Source organism: Podarcis raffonei, chromosome 8 (assembly GCF_027172205.1).
Source record: "Podarcis raffonei isolate rPodRaf1 chromosome 8, rPodRaf1.pri, whole genome shotgun sequence".
Classification (NCBI taxonomy): Eukaryota; Metazoa; Chordata; class Lepidosauria; order Squamata; family Lacertidae; genus Podarcis; species Podarcis raffonei.
Window position 1 is genome coordinate 35810152 of NC_070609.1, and position 22348 is coordinate 35832499.

The 22348-nt window shown below is 45.6% G+C and overlaps 1 protein-coding gene across 3 annotated transcripts in view; it reads left to right on the plus strand.

Moving 5' to 3' along the window:
- Positions 1-22348, plus strand: part of CPNE2 (copine 2) — an 82534-nt gene that overhangs the window by 42450 nt on the left and 17736 nt on the right. For all 3 annotated transcript variants that reach the window (XM_053399215.1, XM_053399216.1, XM_053399214.1), the window contains 8 exons: positions 644-823; positions 2961-3035; positions 10054-10125; positions 11862-11945; positions 14665-14754; positions 15377-15475; positions 20209-20295; positions 21881-21940. In XM_053399215.1, coding sequence (XP_053255190.1) covers positions 644-823; positions 2961-3035; positions 10054-10125; positions 11862-11945; positions 14665-14754; positions 15377-15475; positions 20209-20295; positions 21881-21940 — 747 coding nt within the window. The remainder of the gene's footprint in view (positions 1-643; positions 824-2960; positions 3036-10053; positions 10126-11861; positions 11946-14664; positions 14755-15376; positions 15476-20208; positions 20296-21880; positions 21941-22348) is intronic.

Below are 22348 nucleotides of genomic sequence, written 5' to 3' on the forward strand. Positions count from 1 at the left end.
GTACTAAATATTAAAATGCATATTTAAATATGTGTGCCATATTTTTATTTTTTTTAATTGCAGAATGGGTTGAAAACAGAATGTAGCAGTATTATGGATAAACACATGTGAAATTGATATGGGATTGCATCTGTTAGTCATGTTATGTTAGTCATACCCAGAGAAATGGACCTATGTTGGTCATGGCCATTGATTTCAATTGGTCTCCTTGTGACTATGGCTAACATTGGATACAGCAGATTGGCTGCAAATAGATGGATACCACCATCAATATTATGACCTTTCTCAAACCATTTTTGGAATGATTTTCTTTTCTTTCTTTTTTTAGTGCAAAACTGCCCTGGAGAGTAGAGGGTGCCAACATCTCAGGCTCTTGCCTGTCAGTGCTATTCATAGGCTGCTTCTGCTGCAGCCTTGCAGAATTGCCTTTGTGTTCAGAACTCAACCATGGAGAGGAAAGATATATGTCTGGACTGAACATAGCAAAAGCACTTTCAGATTGCCCCCAACACCCTAAAAATGTTCCACCTGTCTTCACCATTATTTTTCAACAAAAAACTGTACTACGGTCTAAAAGTTGATCGGCTCGTTGATCTAAACTCGTTGATCGGCTCACTTGTTCAACCTAATTCTTTATTTGTAGATCGACAGGACAGAAACAGCTGTGAACAACCTCAATCCAGCCTTCTCCAAGAAGTTTGTCATAGATTATCGCTTTGAGGAGGTTCAGAAGCTGAAATTTGCCTTGTTTGACCAAGACAAGTCAAGCATGCAGCTGTACGAACATGACTTCTTGGGAGAATTTTCCTGCACCCTGGGAACAGTGAGTGTTACTACCTGCTTAGTGGAATCCCTAAGTTTCTGCTTCCAAAGTATTGCTGGTCATTGGCAAATTGTTGCTAGTTCTTCAGGCAGCGAAAGAGATTAGAAGGCAGAACAGGGAACAGGAACATAAGCAGGACCCTCCTGAATTAGATCATAGCTCTGTGGAAAGCCCGCAGCAAGACATTAAAGGTAACAGTGCTCCATTGTTGCTTATTCCCATCTAATCTAGTTTACCACCATTGTATGTGAAGGTCCTGTTTCACTATCAAGCCTATTCTCCATTTAATAGACCAATCATCTGTGCACTGATTTATCTAATGCTTTAAAAAAACTCATTACAACATCTCATTGGCTAAATTACGTGCTCTGTAGAGCAGTGCCAGTCTTTGTTTACTGTGCCAATATCTGAACTGCTAGGTGACCCCCCCTCCCCAAAAAGCCTCTGTAGGCATCTTTCAAACAATTCCCCAAACAGTTATGAGGTTGCCTTTCAGATACAGGCAACCTCACAAAGCAATTTACACTTAACATTACAGCAAAACATCAGGGCAGCTTTGAAACAAGGTGGTTAGACTAAAGAACTGAGAATTAGGATGGTGGGGGGAAATCTGCCCCACAGAAAGTATGAAGAATTTGTCAGCCTTGCATAACCATGGGAAGAATTGCATTTCAGGAACAAATGTCCCAAGAACCACAGAGAAGCCATTTGGGGGTGACTGTGGTTTCTTGCTCTCAGTCATCTCTTGGATCCTCTTTCTTTTCTTTTTCTTCTTTCTCTCCTCTAGATGAAGATTCTTTCCATCACCTGCTCCAGTTAAAGCTAGTGATGCAAAGGGATACTGGCACTCACAACAAGCCCCACTTTGAGTGCAGATCCCAGCTGGCTTTCTGTGAGCCCCACTCAGCCCCTCAGTACTTAGCAGGAAGCCTGCTGGAATGTCCTCAAAGTCTTCTCCTGGGCCCAACTTTTTCTCCAAAGGCACGAGCAGCCCATGAATAGCCTTGGGAAGGAGCTGCCTGAATGGCGTCTGAGAATGCCATTCTCTCCCTCTCTTTAATTTCACTTTTACGTCAGGCTTCTGCTAGCTTAGTTCGGCTAGACTGTTGCAATGCACCTGATGAACCCTGCGGTTAGATTGAATGGAAAGACTCCTTCTCTTTGTCACCCCCTAGCAACCTCGGTGGCCACGTAAACTTGAAAACCAAGGAGATAAATCCCTTGGTTTTAGGCATGAGGTGCATGCATGCTGAGATCAGGAACACAAGTCAGGTCCGCCTGCTGAGCCGCTCTCTGCAAATGCCCTCTCCTGTTGTGCTTCCGTCTCTTTCTCTCCTCAGCAGTGCTGAGTGTTTTCCGCAGGTCCAAGGCAGGATGTGAGCAAATATGAAATGTCACCATTCAGCACGTTGTGCAAGTGCATGTTTGAACAGGGATCTTAACTCTGTCCAGTATTGGGTTTTTGGTTTTAGTTTGTTTTGGGGTGAATATTTTTTATTTCATTTTATAATATGTATAAAATGGAGAGAACAGTTATAACAACAGATGGAAATTAAAATAGGAAAAACAAACTATATAATAGGCACGTAGAATGAGTACAGTCACACATGGGTTATAAGTCAAAGTAGAGGATATTAGCATTATCTGATTATCAGCTATCATTCCAGATCTGTCCAGGCCTGTGACAAGGGTTGCCTTGAAAATGATGGTTCTGTTGTATATGTAAAAAGGAATGTCAAATCATATAAAAAGTATCTGGAGCTTCTGGTCCTTGTCAGAATCTCAAATTATGCATCATTTTCTCCATTTTGGCTAGATTCCAGAATGAGTGGTACCAAGCGCCCAGTGTAAGGTTTGGGGCTGTTTTCCAATGAGTTTGCAATTAATGTTCCAAATGCCAAGATAATAAATGAGGCCGATTCTTTTGGCAAGTTGGCATCATCAAAAACATTAATTTTGGGCAACAAACAATAGTTTCTTTAGTAATTTGTCAAAATTAGTATCTATCAAAATTAAATCCCTCAAATCTTGCAACAACTTAGCATTGCCACCATAAATAATAATGACTACATCCAGGATTGTACTCTGTCAGATCATTGCTACAGACCTCCCTTTGTTTTCTGTTCTTCTCCCTTAGATTGTCTCAAGCAAGAAGATGACAAGAGCACTCCTCCTGGGGAACGGGAAGCCAGCGGGAAAAGGAATGATAATGGTATGGGGGACATGAAAGCAGAGGTATAAAGAGGGTGGGGACTTGGATTCTGAACTTAAATCCCAGTTCTGCATTTGGGATATAGCTGGAATCCTTTTTAAGCCCTTGGTTTTTTAATGACTGCTGTGGGAGCCACCCTGGCTGGTCACTTTACTCCCCAAGATCTACACACTTCCCTCCGAAAAGAAAAAAACACACAAAGTGTACTTTTCTAAGGAACTGGAGTAAAAGGTTGCTCCAGTAGAATTGATCTGAGCCCTGAAAAGAACATAGAACTGAAAGAAGTGGGAAATGGAGCCACTCTTCCAGATTCCTTCTTCAGCTCTTTATACTTTTCAAGAGAGAGAGAAAGTTAACCAGCCTCTCATTTAAAACAAATTCCTCTTCCATCCCTCTGTTTTACCCTATTTTTTATTAGAAGAGCAAAAACAACAACCAAAGGGACCAGAGCAGCCAAACTTCCAAGTCCTGATTCATTCATTTCCATAGCAAAGCTTAAGCAGAAATTTCAGTGCGTGCTTAAACCTCTCACCCTGGAAACAAAGCTTCACTTGGACTGGGTGGCATCCAGGTTTTAAAAAAAATGGACTTATGTCCATATGAAACTATTTGCATAAAAATGCATATGCCATGCACTCCTTTATTTCTTCTGCAAATTTGTGCACAGTCTGCAAACCCATAAGCGACATGCAAGATAAATCAGAATAAAAGGTTTGGTTTATGGGGATGAGTAGTGTTAGTGGTAAGAGGAACAGGGCTTACTACTTAGCAACAGGTTTCTTAGCAACAGTTTTTCCTCTCTTGCACACTTGTGCACACAGAGCAGTGCCTTTCCCATTGTAGACATGTCTGGCTAGTTTTGCAAATGAAAGGAAGTGATATTGGCTTGCATTAAAAGCGCGCACACACCTCCCTCCAATCCTTCTCATCTATAATTATCAATTGGAATGAACTGTTTGCTGCACTCTTGATGCCTATACATCATCATGATATATCAAATGCACCATGAGCCATGCTGTGCATATTAGCTCACTGGTCCTTACATTGCAGCCTTGGGTTCACCGTTGCTGCTTCCAGCTATGCTTTCAATGCCTTCAGCCACTGTAAACCCACTACATATTGGTGTGTGTGTGTGTGTGTGTGTGGTTGCATTCCATGGAGTGCGTCTGAAGCCAAAACTGAGTATAGTCAAAACGCATTTGGTTCAATGGCAAGTGGATTTGCCAAAGTCATTTTTCCTGGAACCATTTTTCCCTTTCCACCCACTTTCTGCCCCCTTTTAATTTTTTTAAAAAAAATATTTTGCCACATGCGGAAAGTTGAATGTGCAGAAGTTAAATGTGCATAAGTTGTGGACTTATTATATGATTCCATATTGGAAACAGGAGAGAGAAATGGCAAAGAGTCAGAGGTGTTTTTGAAGGGATTTTTCCAACTTACTTTTTAAATGTAACCTGACAAGTGGCTCCCTCTACAATAGAAACCCACAAATTCTGTGCATGTTTCTTATCCCAGGAACCTTGTTCCTGCTCAGCAAAGTTGAATCTAAAGTGAACAATGGTGTTGCTTGAATTGCCTTCACTGCAGTAATCTTGGTGTATTGTCACCAGCTTGCTGAGATGTGTGGGCAGAGGAGGCTGGTCTATGATGTCAAATGGGGAATTGCCCTAAACAACCTCGGTCTGCCCATAGCCAGTCTCTGGATACCTGCCTTCTTCCTTACAACCAGTCCAAGCTGGAGCTAAACAAGAACAATCACACAAATTGCCCATGAATATATGGGAGAACATAAGAAGGTGCCTTCTACCAAATCAGACCATTGGTCCATCAGTACTGTTCACGGTGACTGGCACTGGTTCTCTGGGGTCGCAGACAGATGCTTCTCCTAACCTTACCTGGGGGATGCAAAGGGGTCAACTTGGGCCCTTCTGCATGCAAAACAGATGCTCTGTCACTGAGGATTCTCTGGCTGTGATTCCTGCATTGCAGGGGATCAGTCTAGATGGCCCTTGGAGTCCCTTCCAGTTCCACAGTTCTATGATTTCATGCATGTTGACCAAGAAGGCACTCACCAGAGAATATTTTCATCTTGAAATGGAACCAGCAGGATGCTCAGTTGTTGTGTTTCCTGAGCTTTGATGTATGCAATTGTGCATACATTTTTCTAGTGCAGGAGAGAAGGAAGAGCTTGGATAGGATTGGCCAAGCACACTTCGTTGCTTAAGGCAAAGGGCAAGATCACACACACAAACACATTCCACACACAAAAGCTAACTGGGCTAGCATTTGACTCTTATTTCACCACTGGTGATGGGACAGCGTCCAAGTGAGGACAGCAGGTTAGTTCAAGAGGGTGCATACGGTCCACACTACCTCTGCCTTCCAAGCCCTCACTGCCACTCAGGATGTGCCACCTGAGGCAGCTGTCGCACTCAGCCCAATGGTAAGGCTGGCCCTGAGTTTGGCTGCTGAATCCCTGCATGGCAAAAATTGCGAGCAGCAATCCACATAATTAAGGCCCCATTAATATTGTCTGCCCAACAGAGATAGGAAAACAGACATCGTCCAGCTCCTTCAAATTAAAACAGCCAGATGGACCATCATTAAAATGGAGAAAAAATAAAAATATCGCTATTTCCTGTGTTACAGGCTGCTTTAAGCATACTCATTGATGTGGGTGGTTCCTCCCCCCCCCTCCACCATAGGAACAAATATATATATATTTACATAGCTTGGCAAAATAGTTATAGGAGGAGATGCTGGACTAAATGGGCCACTAGCCTGGTCCAGCAGGCTCATCTTACGTTCTTAGGAGCATTTGGCCATGCAGCTCCCACTGGTGTGGATGGGGTACATTGGATATCTGTACATAAAACTCAGAAATATCTAAAAGATGCCACACCAGCCCAGATTATGATTAAAGTGGAGTGAGAAGGAAAAGGTATTGGCAGCAGGCTTCCGTGTGGAGGCACCCTCCAGCCCAGCACCCTGGAGAGAGATCTCTAAGGACTTCCTAATTGTGAGACATTGACGCCCATTGATAAAATGTCTACCAGCTATCCTGGCCCATGAGTCAGGAGCCTGTGGCCCTGCAGATGTTGATGGACTGCAACTCCCTTCAGCCTCAGCCAGCGGTCAGCAATGGTAGGAGCTATAGTCCAACAATATCTGGAGGTCATCAAGTTGGAGAAGGCTGTTCCTAGCACTCAAAACTGCTGTGGAGAAAGAGGTTGAGCTCAGGGCTTGCCTTTTCAGTTTGATGGGCTGGTGACAGCAGCTGCTTTATGATGCAAATTGCAGTCTCCTCTGATTTGGCTGCACCATGGTGGGCTATCACCTCCCTCTGCTGATCAGGTGTGCTTGATTTTAATGCCATGGGATCTGCTGAAGGCATCTTCATCTGTGCTTGCCCTCCCCATGCACTCAGCCAGTCACCAATCAAGCAGGAAATCTATGCAAGGAAACTGACAGTGGATTTAGAGAGGGGAACGGTGTAACTTGAACGCTCCGTGTTCAAAACTGGCTGCTCGCAGGGCTGTTGTGAGGATAAAACAGGCAGGAAGAAAACTATGCAAACCATTTTGAGCTCCTTGGGGGGGAAAGGTGGGATATAAATGCAATGAACGAATAAATAAAATTGTTGTAAATGGTGCTTTGCGAGGAATTAAAAGGACAGGCCTCCAAGGGGCATACTAACTAGACACAGACCCAATATCTGTACCAGGCTGACTAGATTTTACAGGAAATGTGAGGGGCTTTTTTAAAAAAAAACAGGGAAACAGCTGAGACCTACACAGAAGGCAGGAGGGTGCAGCTGGGTCCCATTGGGCTGGTGGTTTGGTGCTGCTGTGCCAGGAGAAAAGGTGGAGTGGGGGGGGGAGGTTTAACTGTTTGAGGGCAGCAAAATGGCAAACTGCCTGGAGATGCTCCATGCTGGAACGAGGCAGTGGGGCTGACCGACTGCCAGCACGTGTAGGTGGCTCGAGTTGTGCATGAAGCAAGCGTCGCGAGGCCAGCCGGATGAGGCTGGCAAGGCAGCCCCCTCCTCCTCCAGTGCAGGATGCGCTTTCTGTGCTGGCAGCCGCTTGCCTCTGCTCAGAGGGAGCTGTCTTCCTCCCACAGAATGAGAAACGTAGTCTTTCTTTCTCTGTGCCAGGGGAGAAGGGGAGCCTGAGGCCTGAATGTGGGCCCTCCTGGCCTTAAGGGAGGCTCTTCCTCAGGCACTGCCCCTTCTCCCCAGCCCTGCCCTGCCCTCTTCCTGAGTGCTTTTGCCCAGCTGGACTGTGTGCTTGATCTGGGGATGATGCTTCTTGCCTGCCTGGATGGAGAACGTGTGTGTGTGTGTGTGTGTTCACATAGAAACCTGTGAATTTTGTGTGTCCGGAACACAGAGCCGCAGCTATTGCTCTCCCCATTTTTGCCACTTCCATAAACCTGGAAGAGGAAAGTGACACTCTTTCCCACTTTCCTCTCTTGACTCCATGTGCTTTTCCAAGGTGCTTTTCCTGCACTGCAGGGGATTGGACTCCATGTCCCTTGGGGTCCCTTCCAACTCTACAAGTCTTCTATTATCTCACATTTTTTCACTTTGCGGTTGGACCTGTGTTCCCAGAATTCTGTGCTCTAGCCTAGGCTAAATCTACTGAATTCCTGGACCAGAAATGCCAGTGATGGAAGCTATAATCCAGAACATGTGGAGGGCACCTGGTTTGATGAAATCCATGTTGCTGGGCCCTCAGCCCTTATTCAGTTGAAAATAAGGCTCCTGTGTGGAAAAATTAAAATGCTGGACTCAACCTCTGTTCTGGCTGCAAGCACTGACATCCAGCCATTGTGCTCAGGAGGAGAGAGAGAGAGAAAGAGTATGAAGAACATTTGCAAAAAAGAAAAAGAAAAAGCAGCCTTGGCATCTTCTTCTCTTCCACCCACAGTGCCTGGAACCGCCTCTCACTCCTATGTTCCTTTCAGCACCTGTTCATGCAAAATAAACCCCAAAGCAGAGCAGCCGCAGGGAGGCCAGTGACAGACGTCTCTCAGCACCAGGCTCTGAGACAGGGATCCCCACTCGTCGCACATGGGCACCCTATTGCTCAGATTAGCAGAGCTGCTGGCTGGAGGATGGAACTGCAGGCAGTTCAAAGCAGGATGCTCAACACTAGATCACGGTCCCAGGAATCTGGAAAGCCAGTCCCATGCCATCGACAGCAAGGCAATTGGGCAACCTTGTTGCTCAACTTCAAAGCAACGTACATTTGGATTTTTGAGCAAGTGCTGTGGTCACTTCTCTGCTGGCTCTCCTGAATCAGCCTGCCAAAGATGCAGAAAGCACACACACACACTGCGCTTTCCCAAGAGATAGGGGTAAAAGCTGGACCGCATAGAATCATAGAATTGCAACTATAGAATCCTTGACAGATGGCCATCCAATCCCCATTTAAAAACCTCCAATGAAGGAGAGTCCTCCACCTTCTGAGGGAGTCTTTTCCATTGCCAAACAGCTCTTACTGATGGAAGGACGTTCCTAATGTTTAATCGGAATCCCCTTTCTTGCCATTTGAATCCATTTGTTGGGGTCCTACCCTTTGGAGCGGCAGAAAACAAGCTTGCTCCATCTTCCATGGGACAGCTCTTTAGATATTTGAAGTTGACCATCACATCACTGCTCAGTCTTCTCTTCTCCAGGCTTAACATCCCCATCTCCCTCAGCCGTTCCTCAAAGGAAACTTTGAGGTCCTTGATCATCTTGGTCACCTGCTCTGCATGCATCCGTAGAAGACCAAGTTAAGATTCAAGGAGTCTGTAGACTTAGTCCTATCATATACTCCGGCCCCGTGCAGCTTTGCTTTTTCACTTCGGGGCCTGCATCCGCATGACACTAATGAGGAAAGAAGAGGCGCAATTAACCAACTCGTCTTGTGCTCTCTCCACCAACAAAGGCTCTTTCTGACTCACTGCTTTTTATTCAGATCATGCTGGAGAGTAAACAGCAGCCCAAAGGGAAGAGCTATTTCCAGTTGTGGTCAATGTCATTTTCCCCCCTAAGCAAGATCTGAGTGGGGGGACCAGAGGAGAGACACCCCCACTGACATGAGCGGCTGCAGGGGGGGAGCAGTTGCCCCTCCTTGGATAATCACCAGGTCCCCAGTTTTCTTTCTTTCTTTTTTAAAAGTGCATTTCTAACATTTGTAGACCCTAAGGAAGCAAAATGTGCAAGCACTATTTTCTTTCTCTCTTTTTTCAGAATCTACCCTCCAGATGTTTTGGACAATAGTTGGCATCAGCTTTTGCCAGCATGGCCAATGGTTAGGGCTGATGGGAATTCTAATCCAAAATGTCTGCAGGGCACCAGTTTGTTCTGTTCCATTTCTCCTGCCATCCAGTTTTCCAGGGTTTTTCTGCAGCAGTCTGTCAGCATTCTGTGGACACTGAGCAAACTCACTCCACCTTAGACTGTTTTTGGATTCCCAACCCCCCAAAAGTGTTTCCCCCCCCCTTTCAAATAAAAGAGATTTTAGCTTTGGTTCCCTCAATCCTTTCAGATACCTCTCTGCTCTGTATGGCTGTTGTTGTTTTGGCTACATAGGCAGCAGCAGCACTCACACCTGAACATTGGGAGTAGATGGAATGATTATTTAATTAAAGCATTTCCACACTGCTCTTCAGCCAGAAAAAAAAGACTCTCAGAGCAGCTTGCAAATTCCAGTGATAAGACAGTCCTTATCCTCAGATTTAGAACCTAAAACATATGACACAAAAAGAAAAGGGATTGGAAGGGAGGAGGAAAGAAAAAAACTCAGGCATGATTTCTTGGTTACAAAAATCCTATGATGAGCAGCTGGAATGGGGGGAAATATAAGGAACAGAAGAGCCAAAGTGTGCTGGGCAAATGAAATTCTGCCATCCCATCCCTCTCCCTTCCCTGTAGCTGTGTTTTTCCACAAGCTATGTTTTTCTTCATCTTTGGGGGCTCAAACATATAATGTGTGAAGAATGACTGGAATTTTCTCTTGTCTTCCAGATAGCAGCTCAAGAGCTGTCGGACAACCGTGTGATCACTCTTAGCATGGCAGGCAGGAAGCTGGATAAAAAGGTGCGTGTTTGGGGTCCTGCTTCTCTCCCCCCCCCCAATAAATTCATATGGATGCAACATGTAGCCGTTAGGTGATGCTACAAATGCTTGTTTTGACATTGCACTGCACAGTGTTGAATGCAAGGCAGGAGCCCGGTCCTCCAGTGTTGTGCAGCAGAGACCACGCACAGACACGAAAGGGCTTTTCAACCAATGCTGAACAGTTGGCAACTGTGCTTGGATGCAGTAGAGGTAGAGGAAAGGAGTGTAGGAGCCAGAAATTTTAATAAGGCACACAAATTCTCTCCTTTCCCAGACCTGTTCATTTACCTTCTAACTGTCTACCCTGCCTGCATACCATGAGGTCTAGAAACTTGCCAAAGGAAATGGAAGCAAAGAGTCTCAAATAGGCTTTTCCTTTCTCTTGGAGGGCACAAATCCTCCTTTAGTTGATTAGCCTCTGGTTCCTACCCAGCTCTCCTTTCAGTTGCCAGAAACAGCCTTTTATTTTCCTGAGCTTTACTGATGCAACTTTAATCCTGCTGACTGTTTTATGTTGCTGGTATGATTTCATAGCTTTTATTGTACTTTTTTTTTTATAAAAAAAAAGGTATTTGCTTTTTAGGGTTTTATTTTTGTAAGCCTCCCTCAGATTGTGAGTGAAGGATGATATAAAAAAGACTTTGAATTAATGCATAAACCAAATAATCGGTCCCTGTACCAATAGAGATTCACACCCTGCATGGACTTCTGAGAAACCCCTGTGCATCTATAAATAAAGTATGTAAACGGACTGAAAACAAGCAGTCCTTGAAGAGGCAAAGCTCTGAAAGGCCTGTTGAAAGAGAGAGAGAGAGCCCTAGAACTCTGAGGAGAGACAGTTTGTTTTCAGGGTGGTGCAAGTCAAGGTTGATGGCTCCTTCCATAAGCGTACTGCCTGGTGCTTTTTTTGATCTGCATTGCATATTTTTTCCCTCTGAGATGCCTCTGCTCTTCATGTATTCCCCCACCCTCTAGTTCCCTAGGATTTATCTTGTGAATGTTCATCGGTTCAAGAACACATCTCCAACTGAAGGCTGCCTGGGATGGCATTGCAGTTTCCCACGGACAATAGTAGCAAAGGAAAAGGGTTTAATAGACCCTCTTGCCTACGGCTCTTCCATTCCTGACTGCAGCCTCCATTGCTGCTTTTCAGCAGCTTAAACTCTAAGAGATTAGTCATGTTCTCTCTAGTATCATTTAGTTTGGGCCATGGCTGTTGGGGAGCCCTTTAAATACAGGACTGGTTCCAAGAGTTGGCCTGGTTGGGCATCTGCTGGGGTGTGTCCACACCCCAGTTGGGGAGCCCACTGACAAAACCCACTACAGTGAGGAGGTAGAGAGTGCAAGTCCAACCGCTACAGTCCCTGGCAACCCTGCCAAAGTTGTTGAGGATTTGCATTTCGGTGTGAGTGCCAAGAGACCATTTTGAGCCAATAATATTTGTTGCTTTGGGGAAATCAGACCATCTGTGGATGCTACTGTTTACCCTGTGCTTAGATGTCTTAAGATTTACAGGCCTCCATTTCTTATTCATTCAAATTGTAGCACTGGGAGGACCCTGCAAGACACATTGGGTGCCTCTGATTTATAGCCTAAGGGGAAAGACTTCCTCCCTCCTCCTAATGCTACGTTACCTGGTGCTGATTTGAGGCAGCTGAGCTGGGGTAATTGTATAACCGTTGCGATTATTTTTTCCTCTTTCATCCCCCTTGCAGGACTTGTTTGGAAAATCAGACCCATTTTTAGAGTTTTATAAACCAGGAGACGATGGGAAATGGATGCTAGTTCATAGGACAGAGGTAAGCAGGGTCATCTGTTAGCATCAATGAATTCCCCCATTGAGAGATGCAAATATCAGTGTTTTGCAGCAAGATCGCACTCTGCCCATGTCCCATGCTGCCAAGGACCAGATATTTTGGGTGATGTTTTTGAACAAAGTGAAGTTGAGGTGTCCCCCAAACACCTCGAAAACCTTGAGTGGGTGTGTCTGTGTTGCAAGGGATAACAACTGGCTTTTGTGAGTTTTAAAAGCAGTTTCAAGGCAGAACTGGGGAACCATTATCAACCAGAGGGCCACATTCTCTTCTGGGCAACATTCTGAGGGCCATGTGCCAGAGGTGGGTGGGGAGAGAAACCAAAAAATAAGTGGAACATTGAATGTAAATGTTGTACTGTAGCCTAGTTTCTGCACACAAACACACTTCAGCCCTTGATAATGGACTAGCATCCAGTTCAAGGGCACCTTCCAGCCCAGCAAAATGTGGGGTACAGAGCAGGGCTGGTGGGGGATGTGGCTGGGGTGACTTCTGAGGGCCAGATAGGGAGGTTTGGATTGCCGCATTTGGCCCCTAGCTTGAGGTTCCCGTCCCCAATGCAGAATGAGTTGCATTGCAAAGGCAAAAAAGCAATATGGCCCAAGAAGAATTATGCAGCACTCTTCATACTGCAACAATTACATCTAAATGAATAATGTAGAAACCCATGTTCCAAATCCTTCTAAGGGGACATGGGGGAATCCAGCCATCCTCCTCCAGGGACTCTTTGCACTGGCTTGTGGTAACTGTGTCCAGGTAGTTATCTTGGCTGTTTAAAAAACACACCACACCACTAAAACATCAGCAATCAGTTCCTGGGGTGCCTCTCCAGTTTTGGGAGCTGCTGGAAAAGGCATAAATCATAAATGTTTTGGGAGTTTTTTGGTGAGAACTGGAGGTCTTTGCCCCCCCCCCCCATGGCCTAGCAGGACAGAATCCATGGGCTTCAGACCTTACAGCTGAACTGCTATTGTCATCGGTATTAACATTCCTGGCTGAATCCCTCCAGAGACTTTCTAAGACACCTCTTGCTTTCAAGTGCCTTTGGGAGCAATGAAAAGAACCTCTGTCCTCAAGTTTCAAAGTACTGTAAATGTCTTGGGTGCACATTGACAGGCCCATTCAGATATTAGTTTTTGAATGTAGCAAAAGCCTGGTTTGCCCATCCCTAAGCAATTTTTTCTCCCTCCAAGACCTCACTGATGTTGGTAGTGACAAAAAGAAAAAGACCCAAAGCAGACACAGTTCCTTTGTTGGACAGAGCAGGCAAAAAGCAGTTTCTTAAAAAATATAGCTCGGTCGGTAAACATTGAGACTCTTAATCTCAGGGGTGTGAGTTAGAGTCCCACATTGGGCAAAAGATTCCTGCATTGTAGGGGGTTGGACTGGATGATCCTCTGGTCCCTTCCAACTTTACAGTTCTTTGATTCTACCCAAGCCCGAGCTTTTACAAACCACTGTGCCTTCCTCTTTTGCAGGCCAGAAAAGAGACAGACACTCTCCAAGGAGACAATTATCAATACATTTGTTTTCTTCTTCTGTGCCAATCCTAAATACATTACGCAGAAACCAGTGTCATTGATTTATGAGTTCCTTAATGCTGATTTCCCTTCTTATATGATCCTTGAAATATTAAAGAGCTCTTGGCACGAAGGCAGAAAATGGCTCATTTTGGATATAATGCACCATTTAGCATTACATAAGTGACCATAAACTAGCCTTGGGCTCACATATTCCCTGCTCCCCCTCCCCTTCTCTGGAGGGTCCACAAGGAAGAGATGGGAAGCTTTCACTTTCTGCAGGTTTTTGCTACATCTGAAATAGGGGTGGAGGAGGGAGGGAATCAGGTCGCCTTAAAGCACAGTTTCTTGACACAAGCCAGGACCAGCATTAGAAGTGTTGCACGGTGTGGGGTTCAGAAGTCCACTTTGCACCAGTGGTGGTGCAGGGAGGGACAGTGTTGTGTGGGAGAGCCCTATCCTTCCCAGTTGATTTGTGTTATTGTTGACTGACACATTGTGTGATATTCTCCCATGTTGGGTTGTAAGTGTGCATCCTTTGAGACTCCCACACAGTGCTCCAGTGTCTGACAGTTCTGCACAGGGAAGTCTCAGTTTTACATCGCAGTTTCTCTTTGATCCTTTCCACTCCTTTGCAGGGAAGCGTTTACAGTCATTTTAACATTAACATTTAATCCATGCTCTAACTGGCAATGCCTTGCTCTTGATAAGAGGCCAATCCTGCCTCACTCTTCAATGCAAAGCCGATCCTCTCTTACTGATGTGAGTTCAGAGACAAGGCTACCTTTTTTTACATCAAAAACTCAATTATATTTGTAAATCATTTAGGCTTTGCAGGTTGAATGGGGAGCACATTGCAGTCATTGCAGGGGTAGAAACAGGGGAAGGTAGAATAAATGCATTTGTAAGCGAACCAATTTCTGGTACACATTTTGAATAACCCATGCTGGTGGGGTGGTAGTCTTCTCCACCTGATGAGAGGCAATAGGACAAAGCAAGGGTCCCAGGACTTGGGAGGAAGGCCCAGGAACTGCTGATTCCCACTGGCATCTACCACCTTGAGGCTGTTGCCTTGCTCTGCCCAATAGTAGGGCCGGCCCTGGTGTCTAGCTTGGCCCTTGGTGTGTTGGCCTTGATTGTGAAATGATCTCCCCCTGTGCTTCTCCCGTCTCTCCAAATTGCAGGTGATTAAATACACGCTGGATCCTGTGTGGAAGCCGTTCACTGTGCCTTTAATATCTCTGTGTGACGGAGACGTCGAAAGGCAGATAAAGGTACCAAGGGCCCAAGTCTCCCTCTGTTTCAGTGGTTGCCAACAGTTTGGGGTGCAGGAGGGCATTTTGGAATTTTGAGATAGTGCCGAAGGTACCAGTCATAGAATGGCTGCTTCCAGGCTTGTAAACTAGCAGAAAATGTTAGGTCTTTTTGTTTGAAAACCTTCCTTTGTTTCCAGACATTGTGAAGTTGGGTATGCACAGCATGTTCTGGTGATTATGAAATCATGGGCTCCACTCCTCCACAGAGCAATTTTACAACATTTTAAAAATCGTTTTCTTTTTCTTTTAAGGTCTTCAAATGGGAATTTCTTGGAAGTTTCTGGAAATAGCAATATTTGTTACCATAACCTTCATCTTTATCCATTAATTGGATCTGTTCCTCTGTAATTACTATTTCTAGACAGCATCTCATTATTTCTGACACCTAGTTCTAATTCTTGGAAAAAAATAAACGATCCCATTTCCGAGAAAGATGAGTTTCTTTGTCACAAAAAATGTGCAGCTCAATTTCAGGCTTCTTTAATGGGCAGCCCAGAAATAGGCAACATGAGGACACCTGTTTGCTTCTTTAAAGAAAACAAAAAACCCCACTCACTGCTCCTCCCTTTTCTCCCACCAGATCATATGTCATGATTACGACAACGACGGAGGCCACGATTTCATCGGGGAGTTCCAGACTTCCGTTGCCAAGATGTGCGAAGCCCAAGATGCCTTTTCGGTAAGCTCTAGAGAACCACTTTGGATATGAAGAATAGGAAAACGCTCTGGCCTGAAGGCATTGTAGCTGCAGGCAGGGCTGGGAGAGATTCCCTGCCTGAAACCTTGCAGAACTGCTACCAGTGTGGTGTAGTGGTTAAGAGCTATAGACTCGTAATCTGGGGAACCGGGTTCGCGTCTCCGCTCCTCCACATGCAGATGCTGGGTGACCTTGGGCCAGTCACACTTCTTTGAAGTCTCTCAGCCCCACTCACCTCACAGAGTGTTTGTTGTGGGGGAGGAAGGGAACGGAGAATGTTAGCCGCTTTGAGACTCCTTCGGGTAGTGATAAAGCGGGATATCAAATCCAAACTCTTCTTCTTCTTCTTCACTCAGTGTAGACAAGACTGAGCTAGACAGAAATTACAAGGCAGATTCTTAAATTCACCTTGCTAAGCAGATTTGGGGCTTGTCAGTCCCTGCATGGGAGACCACCTGAGAAATACATGTTGGGTTCTGTGATGTAAGAAACACGGCGGGATATATGTGTTGTAATAGTAGTAATAAGAAGAAGAAGGACAATAGAAGAAGTCTCTTTATGCTGAGCCATTGGTCCACCTAGTACAGTAATGGCTTGTCTGGTAGTAGTTTTCTGATGTTTCAGCAGAGAGTCCTTTCCTAGAAGGACCGCCTCTCCCCATATAAACCAACATGGACGCTGCCTTCATCATCCAAGGCCTTCCTTTGTGTGCCTCCTCCCAGTTAGGCTGATGGAGATGACCTTGCTCTCTCCCTGCTCAGAGGCAGGGTAGTGGTTGTGCAGGCCTGCAGCAAGGTTTCGGGAAGGGCCATAGCGCAGCGATGGAGCATACATGCGCACACAATTTATTTGTATGGCACTTTTCCATGGTTCAAACCATGCACAATGCGGTTTACAGCATGACAATGTACATCATTACAGATGTAACAAAAGTAGCCATAAACAATAAGTAAAACACATCAAAAAGTGCACAACCAAATAGCCAAAAATGTCACTAAAGGCACCCCCCCAACAACAACAACAACAACAACACCCCCGTGCGGGAGTCTCTTCAGCATCTTCAGCTTTTGCAGCTGGAGTCAATCACAGCTCTGCCCTCCTAGGCCAGGTGGATAAAGGCCTGCAAGGCAAGAAGCAGGTCTTCCAGGATTCACAGCCTTCACATGCAGAAGCCTCCATCTCCAGGCAGGTGCCTGAAACTCTGGAGAGCCGCTGCTGCCAGTCAGTGTAGCCAGTACTGAGCTAGATGCAATGGTTTGACTCAGTACAGTAGTTACAAACGCTTCGGGTTACAAATGCTTCAGGTTACAGACCCCGCTAACCTGGAAGTAGTACCTTGGGTTAAGAACTTTACCTCAGGATGAGAACAGAAATCGCACGGCGGCAGTGGGAGGCCCCATTAGCTAAAGTGGTACCTCAGGTTAAGAACAGTTTCAGGTTAAGAACAGACCTCTGGAACGAATTAAGTTTTTAACCTGAGGTACCACTGTACAAGGCCACTCCCCCCTTATTGGTTTTGTACTGCTGTTTGTGTGGATGAGTAGCAAAAATCCAACTGGATCATTAAAAAACAAAACACAACCTGTTGCTGCCTCCATAACTCACATTCCCCTACGCTGCTGCATTGCCAGGGGGGTTGGACTAGACGACCCTCCGGGTCCCTTCTGGTTCTATGATTCCATGATTCTGCTTTGTCTGGATCGATGTGCCATCTTCGTTCCTTTACTTGCATTCTCTTGGTTTGTTATTTTCAGTTCTCTCCAACCTCTCGCTCATTAGCAAGCCTTTACGTTGACAGTCAAAGAAAGTACTTCTTTTCCACACAGTCATTTAACTAATGGAATTTGCTCTCACGTGAGGTAGTGTTGGGCACCCATGTGGATTGTTTTAAAAGAGGATTAATGGAGGAGCAGGGACGCGGGTGGCGCTGTGGGTAAAACCTCAGTGCCTAGGACTTGCCGATCGTCAGGTCGGCGGTTCGAATCCCCGCGGCGGGGTGCGCTCCCGTTGTTCGGTCCCAGCGCCTGCCAACCTAGCAGTTCGAAAGCACCCCCGGGTGCAAGTAGATAAATAGGGACCGCTTACTGGCGGGAAGGTAAACGGCGTTTCCGTGTGCGGCTCTGGCTCGCCATAGCAGCGATGTCACGCTGGCCACGTGACCCGGAAGTGTCTGCGGACAGCGCTGGCCCCCAGCCTCTTGAGTGAGATGGGCGCACAACCCTAGAGTCTGTCAAGACTGGCCCGTACGGGCAGGGGTACCTTTACCTTTTTAATGGAGGAGCAGGCTATCAATGGCTATGTCAGTATGCACCTGAATATTAGTCACTAGGACTCACAAGTGGGGTGCCCAGGCCCTGCTCGGGGCTCCCCATCAGGGCATCTGGTTGGCCACTGTGAGAACAGGATTATGGGCTCTGCTATTATAATTTCTCCTACCTATGGCACACCCAGTTATATAAGGGATTGGATGGATGTTAAACTAAGATGCTAAACTAAGAACAGGTTTTTTTCAAAGTCCCAAACATTTTACCCTTTGCAGAATGGGAGAGCCAGATTAAAGGGTATCCCTAGAAGTCAAGCTGGATTTTGTAATTCTCAGACCCTTGAAGGTCTTATTCACTTCATACGTGAATGTGAAGGGCATGCAGATTTCATTTTTTTAAAAACCTACCCATTGCTACTTTTGAAGACGGATTTTCCGAGATAAGTTGCTCTTCCTGTCAGAGACACTGATAAATATGCTACATTTAGAGCAGCAAAAAATCTCAATTCAGGCACCGCATGATCGATGGAAATTCTGCTGATTATCATAGGGATGGCAGCTTTCTTCTGCATCAGATTATGATATTTTAAAAGGTTTTTTAAAATTTTATTTGTATCAGTCTCTGAAATCTTATTAAATGCGTGAGGTTTGCTTAGTTGATACCTGGCCAAATGCTTGTAATGGCAAGTAATTATATTACAGTTTTTTAAAAAAACACCTCATCTGACCTGTTTATCAACCTTGTGGGATTTATTCAAATGTTTGTGAACATTCTCATAGCTCAGAGCATGTTTTGCATTGGAAAAGTGCCTTCTTCAATCGCTGGCAGGTTCAGGCAGGGTCTGAGAAAGCCCTTAAGCCCTGGAGAGCTGCTGCCAGTCAGTGTAGACAGTACTGAGTTAGATGGACCAGTTGTCTGTCCTGGCATAAGGCAGCTTTTTAAATCTCAGAGGATGTCTATAAAAGGTCAATAAAGTGCCAGTTTTTCCTTATTATGTTCAGAGACCTTTTATATTGAAGGATGTTAGAGAATTCTCTTCCGTTTCAGGTAGATCAGACTACCGTATTTTTCACTCTATGAGACACACCGGACCAAAAGACGCACCTTGTTTTAGAGGGGGAGAACAAGAAAAAAAATATTCTCTCCCTCTCTGCGCAGTCCCCCTTCAGCGAAGTAGCAGGAGAAATGGAGCCCCTTCCATTTCTCCTCCTGCTTCGCTGAAGGGGCGCTGCACAGCGAGGGAAAGCTGCGGAGCGCCTCTCCAGTGAAGCGAAGCCAAGAGAGCAAGAGGGATTGGTGCGCACCGACCCCTCTTGCTCTCCTGGCTTCAGTGAAAGCAATGCGAAGCCTCCGGAGCGCAGCGGGAGCGCTCCCGCTGTGCTCCGCAGGCTTCACGTTGCTTTAGCTGAAGCCATGGAGCCTGCATTCGCTCCATAAGACACACACACATTTCCCCTTACTTTTTAGGAGGGGAAAAGTATGGCTTATAGAGCAAAAAAATATGGTATCTAGTGGTCTAAAGGTTATGTCACTGGTGTCACCCAGAGCAAAGTGAGCAGTAGAGGTCGATCTGTGAATTGATAAAGTCCCAGTAGGTCAGGTTCACAATTGTTCACAATCATTACATATTGACTTCAGACCTTCCTTTTTGCCTCCTACAAATGTGTGCATTTCTATCGACATGCTCCAGGTGGAAAGAAAAGGTTCTTTCAGAGAGACAGCTGGGGTGCTTCTACATAAAAGCTTAAAAATAAAATGGGAACACACGTTTGTTTACTTAATGAGTAATCAACATCCTTCACCCCCCAAAAGACACACTCACATAAAAAAGGACTTGGAATACTGCTGTGTTCATCTGCCATTTCCGCTTTTGTTTCTGTCAAGTGCTGAGTGCTACTAAATGGAGTTACCTGCTGTCAGTAACCCAGGCAGCTCTTTTATTCAAAACACCAGGCTCTAAAGACCAGAAGGGAATGGCTTTCTCAGCTCCATCGTCTGGGTGCATCCATAGCTAACGATGGTTGAGAAATTCAATTAAGGGAGCATTTTAATGCAGAACCTACTAGGAGACACTTCCTTGCTCTAAATCCTGGAGAGCTGCTGCCATTCAAGGTAGACAGTGCTGAACTAGGTGGATCAGTGGTCGGTCTCGGGCAACGTCCCGTGTTCTGATGTAGTTTGCAGTTTCCAAACTGGCAAGCAGACCCAGACGCAGCTAACCTTCCAAAGGTGCACTTTTCTGTGTTGAGTGATGCAGTTCCCCAACCTAACAAATCGTGGCTCATTGTGGCATTTTGCTGGCATTGAGAGAATGAGAACCGGCTGTGTGCAGGATTTCTGCATGGCAGGGACCCTTGTGGTCCCTTCCAACTCTACAGTTCTATAATTCTATGATTCAGGATCTCTTGTGTTTATTGTGACCTGTCTTCCTTCCATTTCCTTTTTAAATAGGTAGAATTTGAATGCATTAACCCCAAAAAACAGAAGAAGAAAAGGAGCTACAAGAACTCAGGAATCATCATTGTGAAATCCTGCAAAGTGAGTACTTCATACAAAGCATCTGTCACCAACCATGGTACCCTCCAGATGTTTTGGACTACAACTCCCATTGCACCCTACTGAGACTGGAGAGAGAGGTATCCCATGGGCACCCCCAGACTTTTGTGGGGGTAGGATTCTATCACATACCAGCAAATCCAGGTCTTGCAGTTGTAACAGACTGGGAGGTCATGTGCAACAAACCCAGTTTCTCAAGAAGATCAGTTTTTCCCCAATAAGGCATGTGACGGGAAGGGATGGGAAATATGCTGGAAAACATTGGACCGCGCTTTGATACAGCGTTGTCCAGCCTCCCTCAAGCAAATCAGGGGAAGGCTCATTAAACAGGTAATCTGGAAGCGATTCCAAACATCTGGAGGGTGCTGGGTTGGGTGAGGCTGTTGCGAAATATGTTGCTGCTCAAAACACATGTATGAAAACTCTTGCAGCTGCTTCTTGGAAGGAAAAGCCGGTGGCGTTGTTTTCTTCAGAGGCGGTGAATTGGAATGGTGGTGGTTCTTTTCTCCCACAGATTTGTAAGCAAGGCAGGGGGAAGATTAAGCTCTCCTCCCCCCCCCCCCGGTGCTTTTCCCTAGAAGAAATGTATTATTGTATAATCTTTAAAGTTGCAGTTATGGTTAGTTCATCCTAACTTTAAAAACAACCGTTACTGGATTTGCATAATGTTGTGACCTCAGGAAAGGGAAGCTATCAACGCTGAGCTTGAAGGGGAGTAGAAGGAATGAGAGAGGACGGGGAGGAGGGAAGACATTGAGATTCCTGTGAGGTTCTGGAGATGCTACAAAAAAGGGAACCAGGCAGTTGGTGCTTCTAGTTCAGCATTGTCCACACTGACTGCCAACAGCTCTCCAGGGTTTCAGGAAGTGGGACATTCTTAGCCCGGCTTAGAGACTGAACCTGTGACCTTCTGTATGCAAAGCAGATGCTCTAATATGACCCCCTCCCCTTCCATCTGGCAGGAATAGCCAACATGGTGCCCTCTAGGCATTGTAGGACTACAACTCTCTTCGTCCTTAACTATTTGCCATGCTCGCTGGGGCTGATGGGAGCTGTAGTTTTACAGCAACAAGTGGACATCCCCTTGGCACCCTCTACTGTAGGTTGCTATTGGCCATGGCTTCTGGTGGATGCATCTTTGTTTCACACCGTGTGCTGCTTCAGGTATTCTATGCAAATGTGATCATAGAAGCAGCAAACATTCTTGCCAGGATGGTCCTGATGCAGGAGGTGTGGTGTATGCATACATAGTATTCTTGATGACTGCAGTGTTCAGCAATCTTTTGCATTTCTAATTGGACTCGCCACAGATAGAACTTTGAACGCAATGGATCTAGTTTTTGCAGTGCACACATGGGCAGTTTCTCTTTGATACTTACTACCAGCCATCATATTGCTTCTGAAATTTTGATGGTCAACAGGACTTTAGTTCCATAGAGACAAACGGTCAAAAGTGCCTAATAATAAGTTTTTCTTTCTGCTTACAAATGTTTAGGGATTTTTGAAAATGCACTTATATTGCCTCCCTTCCTCCCCCCCTTCCTAACCATTTGAATTCCCTTTTCAGATCACCAGAGATTACACCTTCCTGGACTATATCCTTGGGGGCTGCCAGCTAATGTTTACGGTAAGGATCTTTGCCTCTTTGTGCACAAAGCGCTATAATAAGCATGAGGTGAAGTGAATTCGTTTGGGAACGTGCCATTCTGCACCCTCTCCTCACTTGGACTTAATCAAATGACAGGCCTAAAAAGATCCCGGGAGATCAGGGTAGCCTTGAGGAGTCTCCGACTACAATGTAATCGCTGTGGATCTGAGAGCAAGCTGCCTGTATCAGCCCCTGGCTGCGATCGCAAACGAGGCATGAGGTACAGCAGAACGAATGACATCAATCCAGCTCAGTGGGGCAGAAGGAAAGCAACATTGCAAAGCAATGAACACATTTCATTTGGCCAAAAAACCCCAATGCCAGGTGAATTTTGCAGCACACGTCATCGGTTTTTGCCTCAGTTAGAATCTGTATTGGATCTGAAGT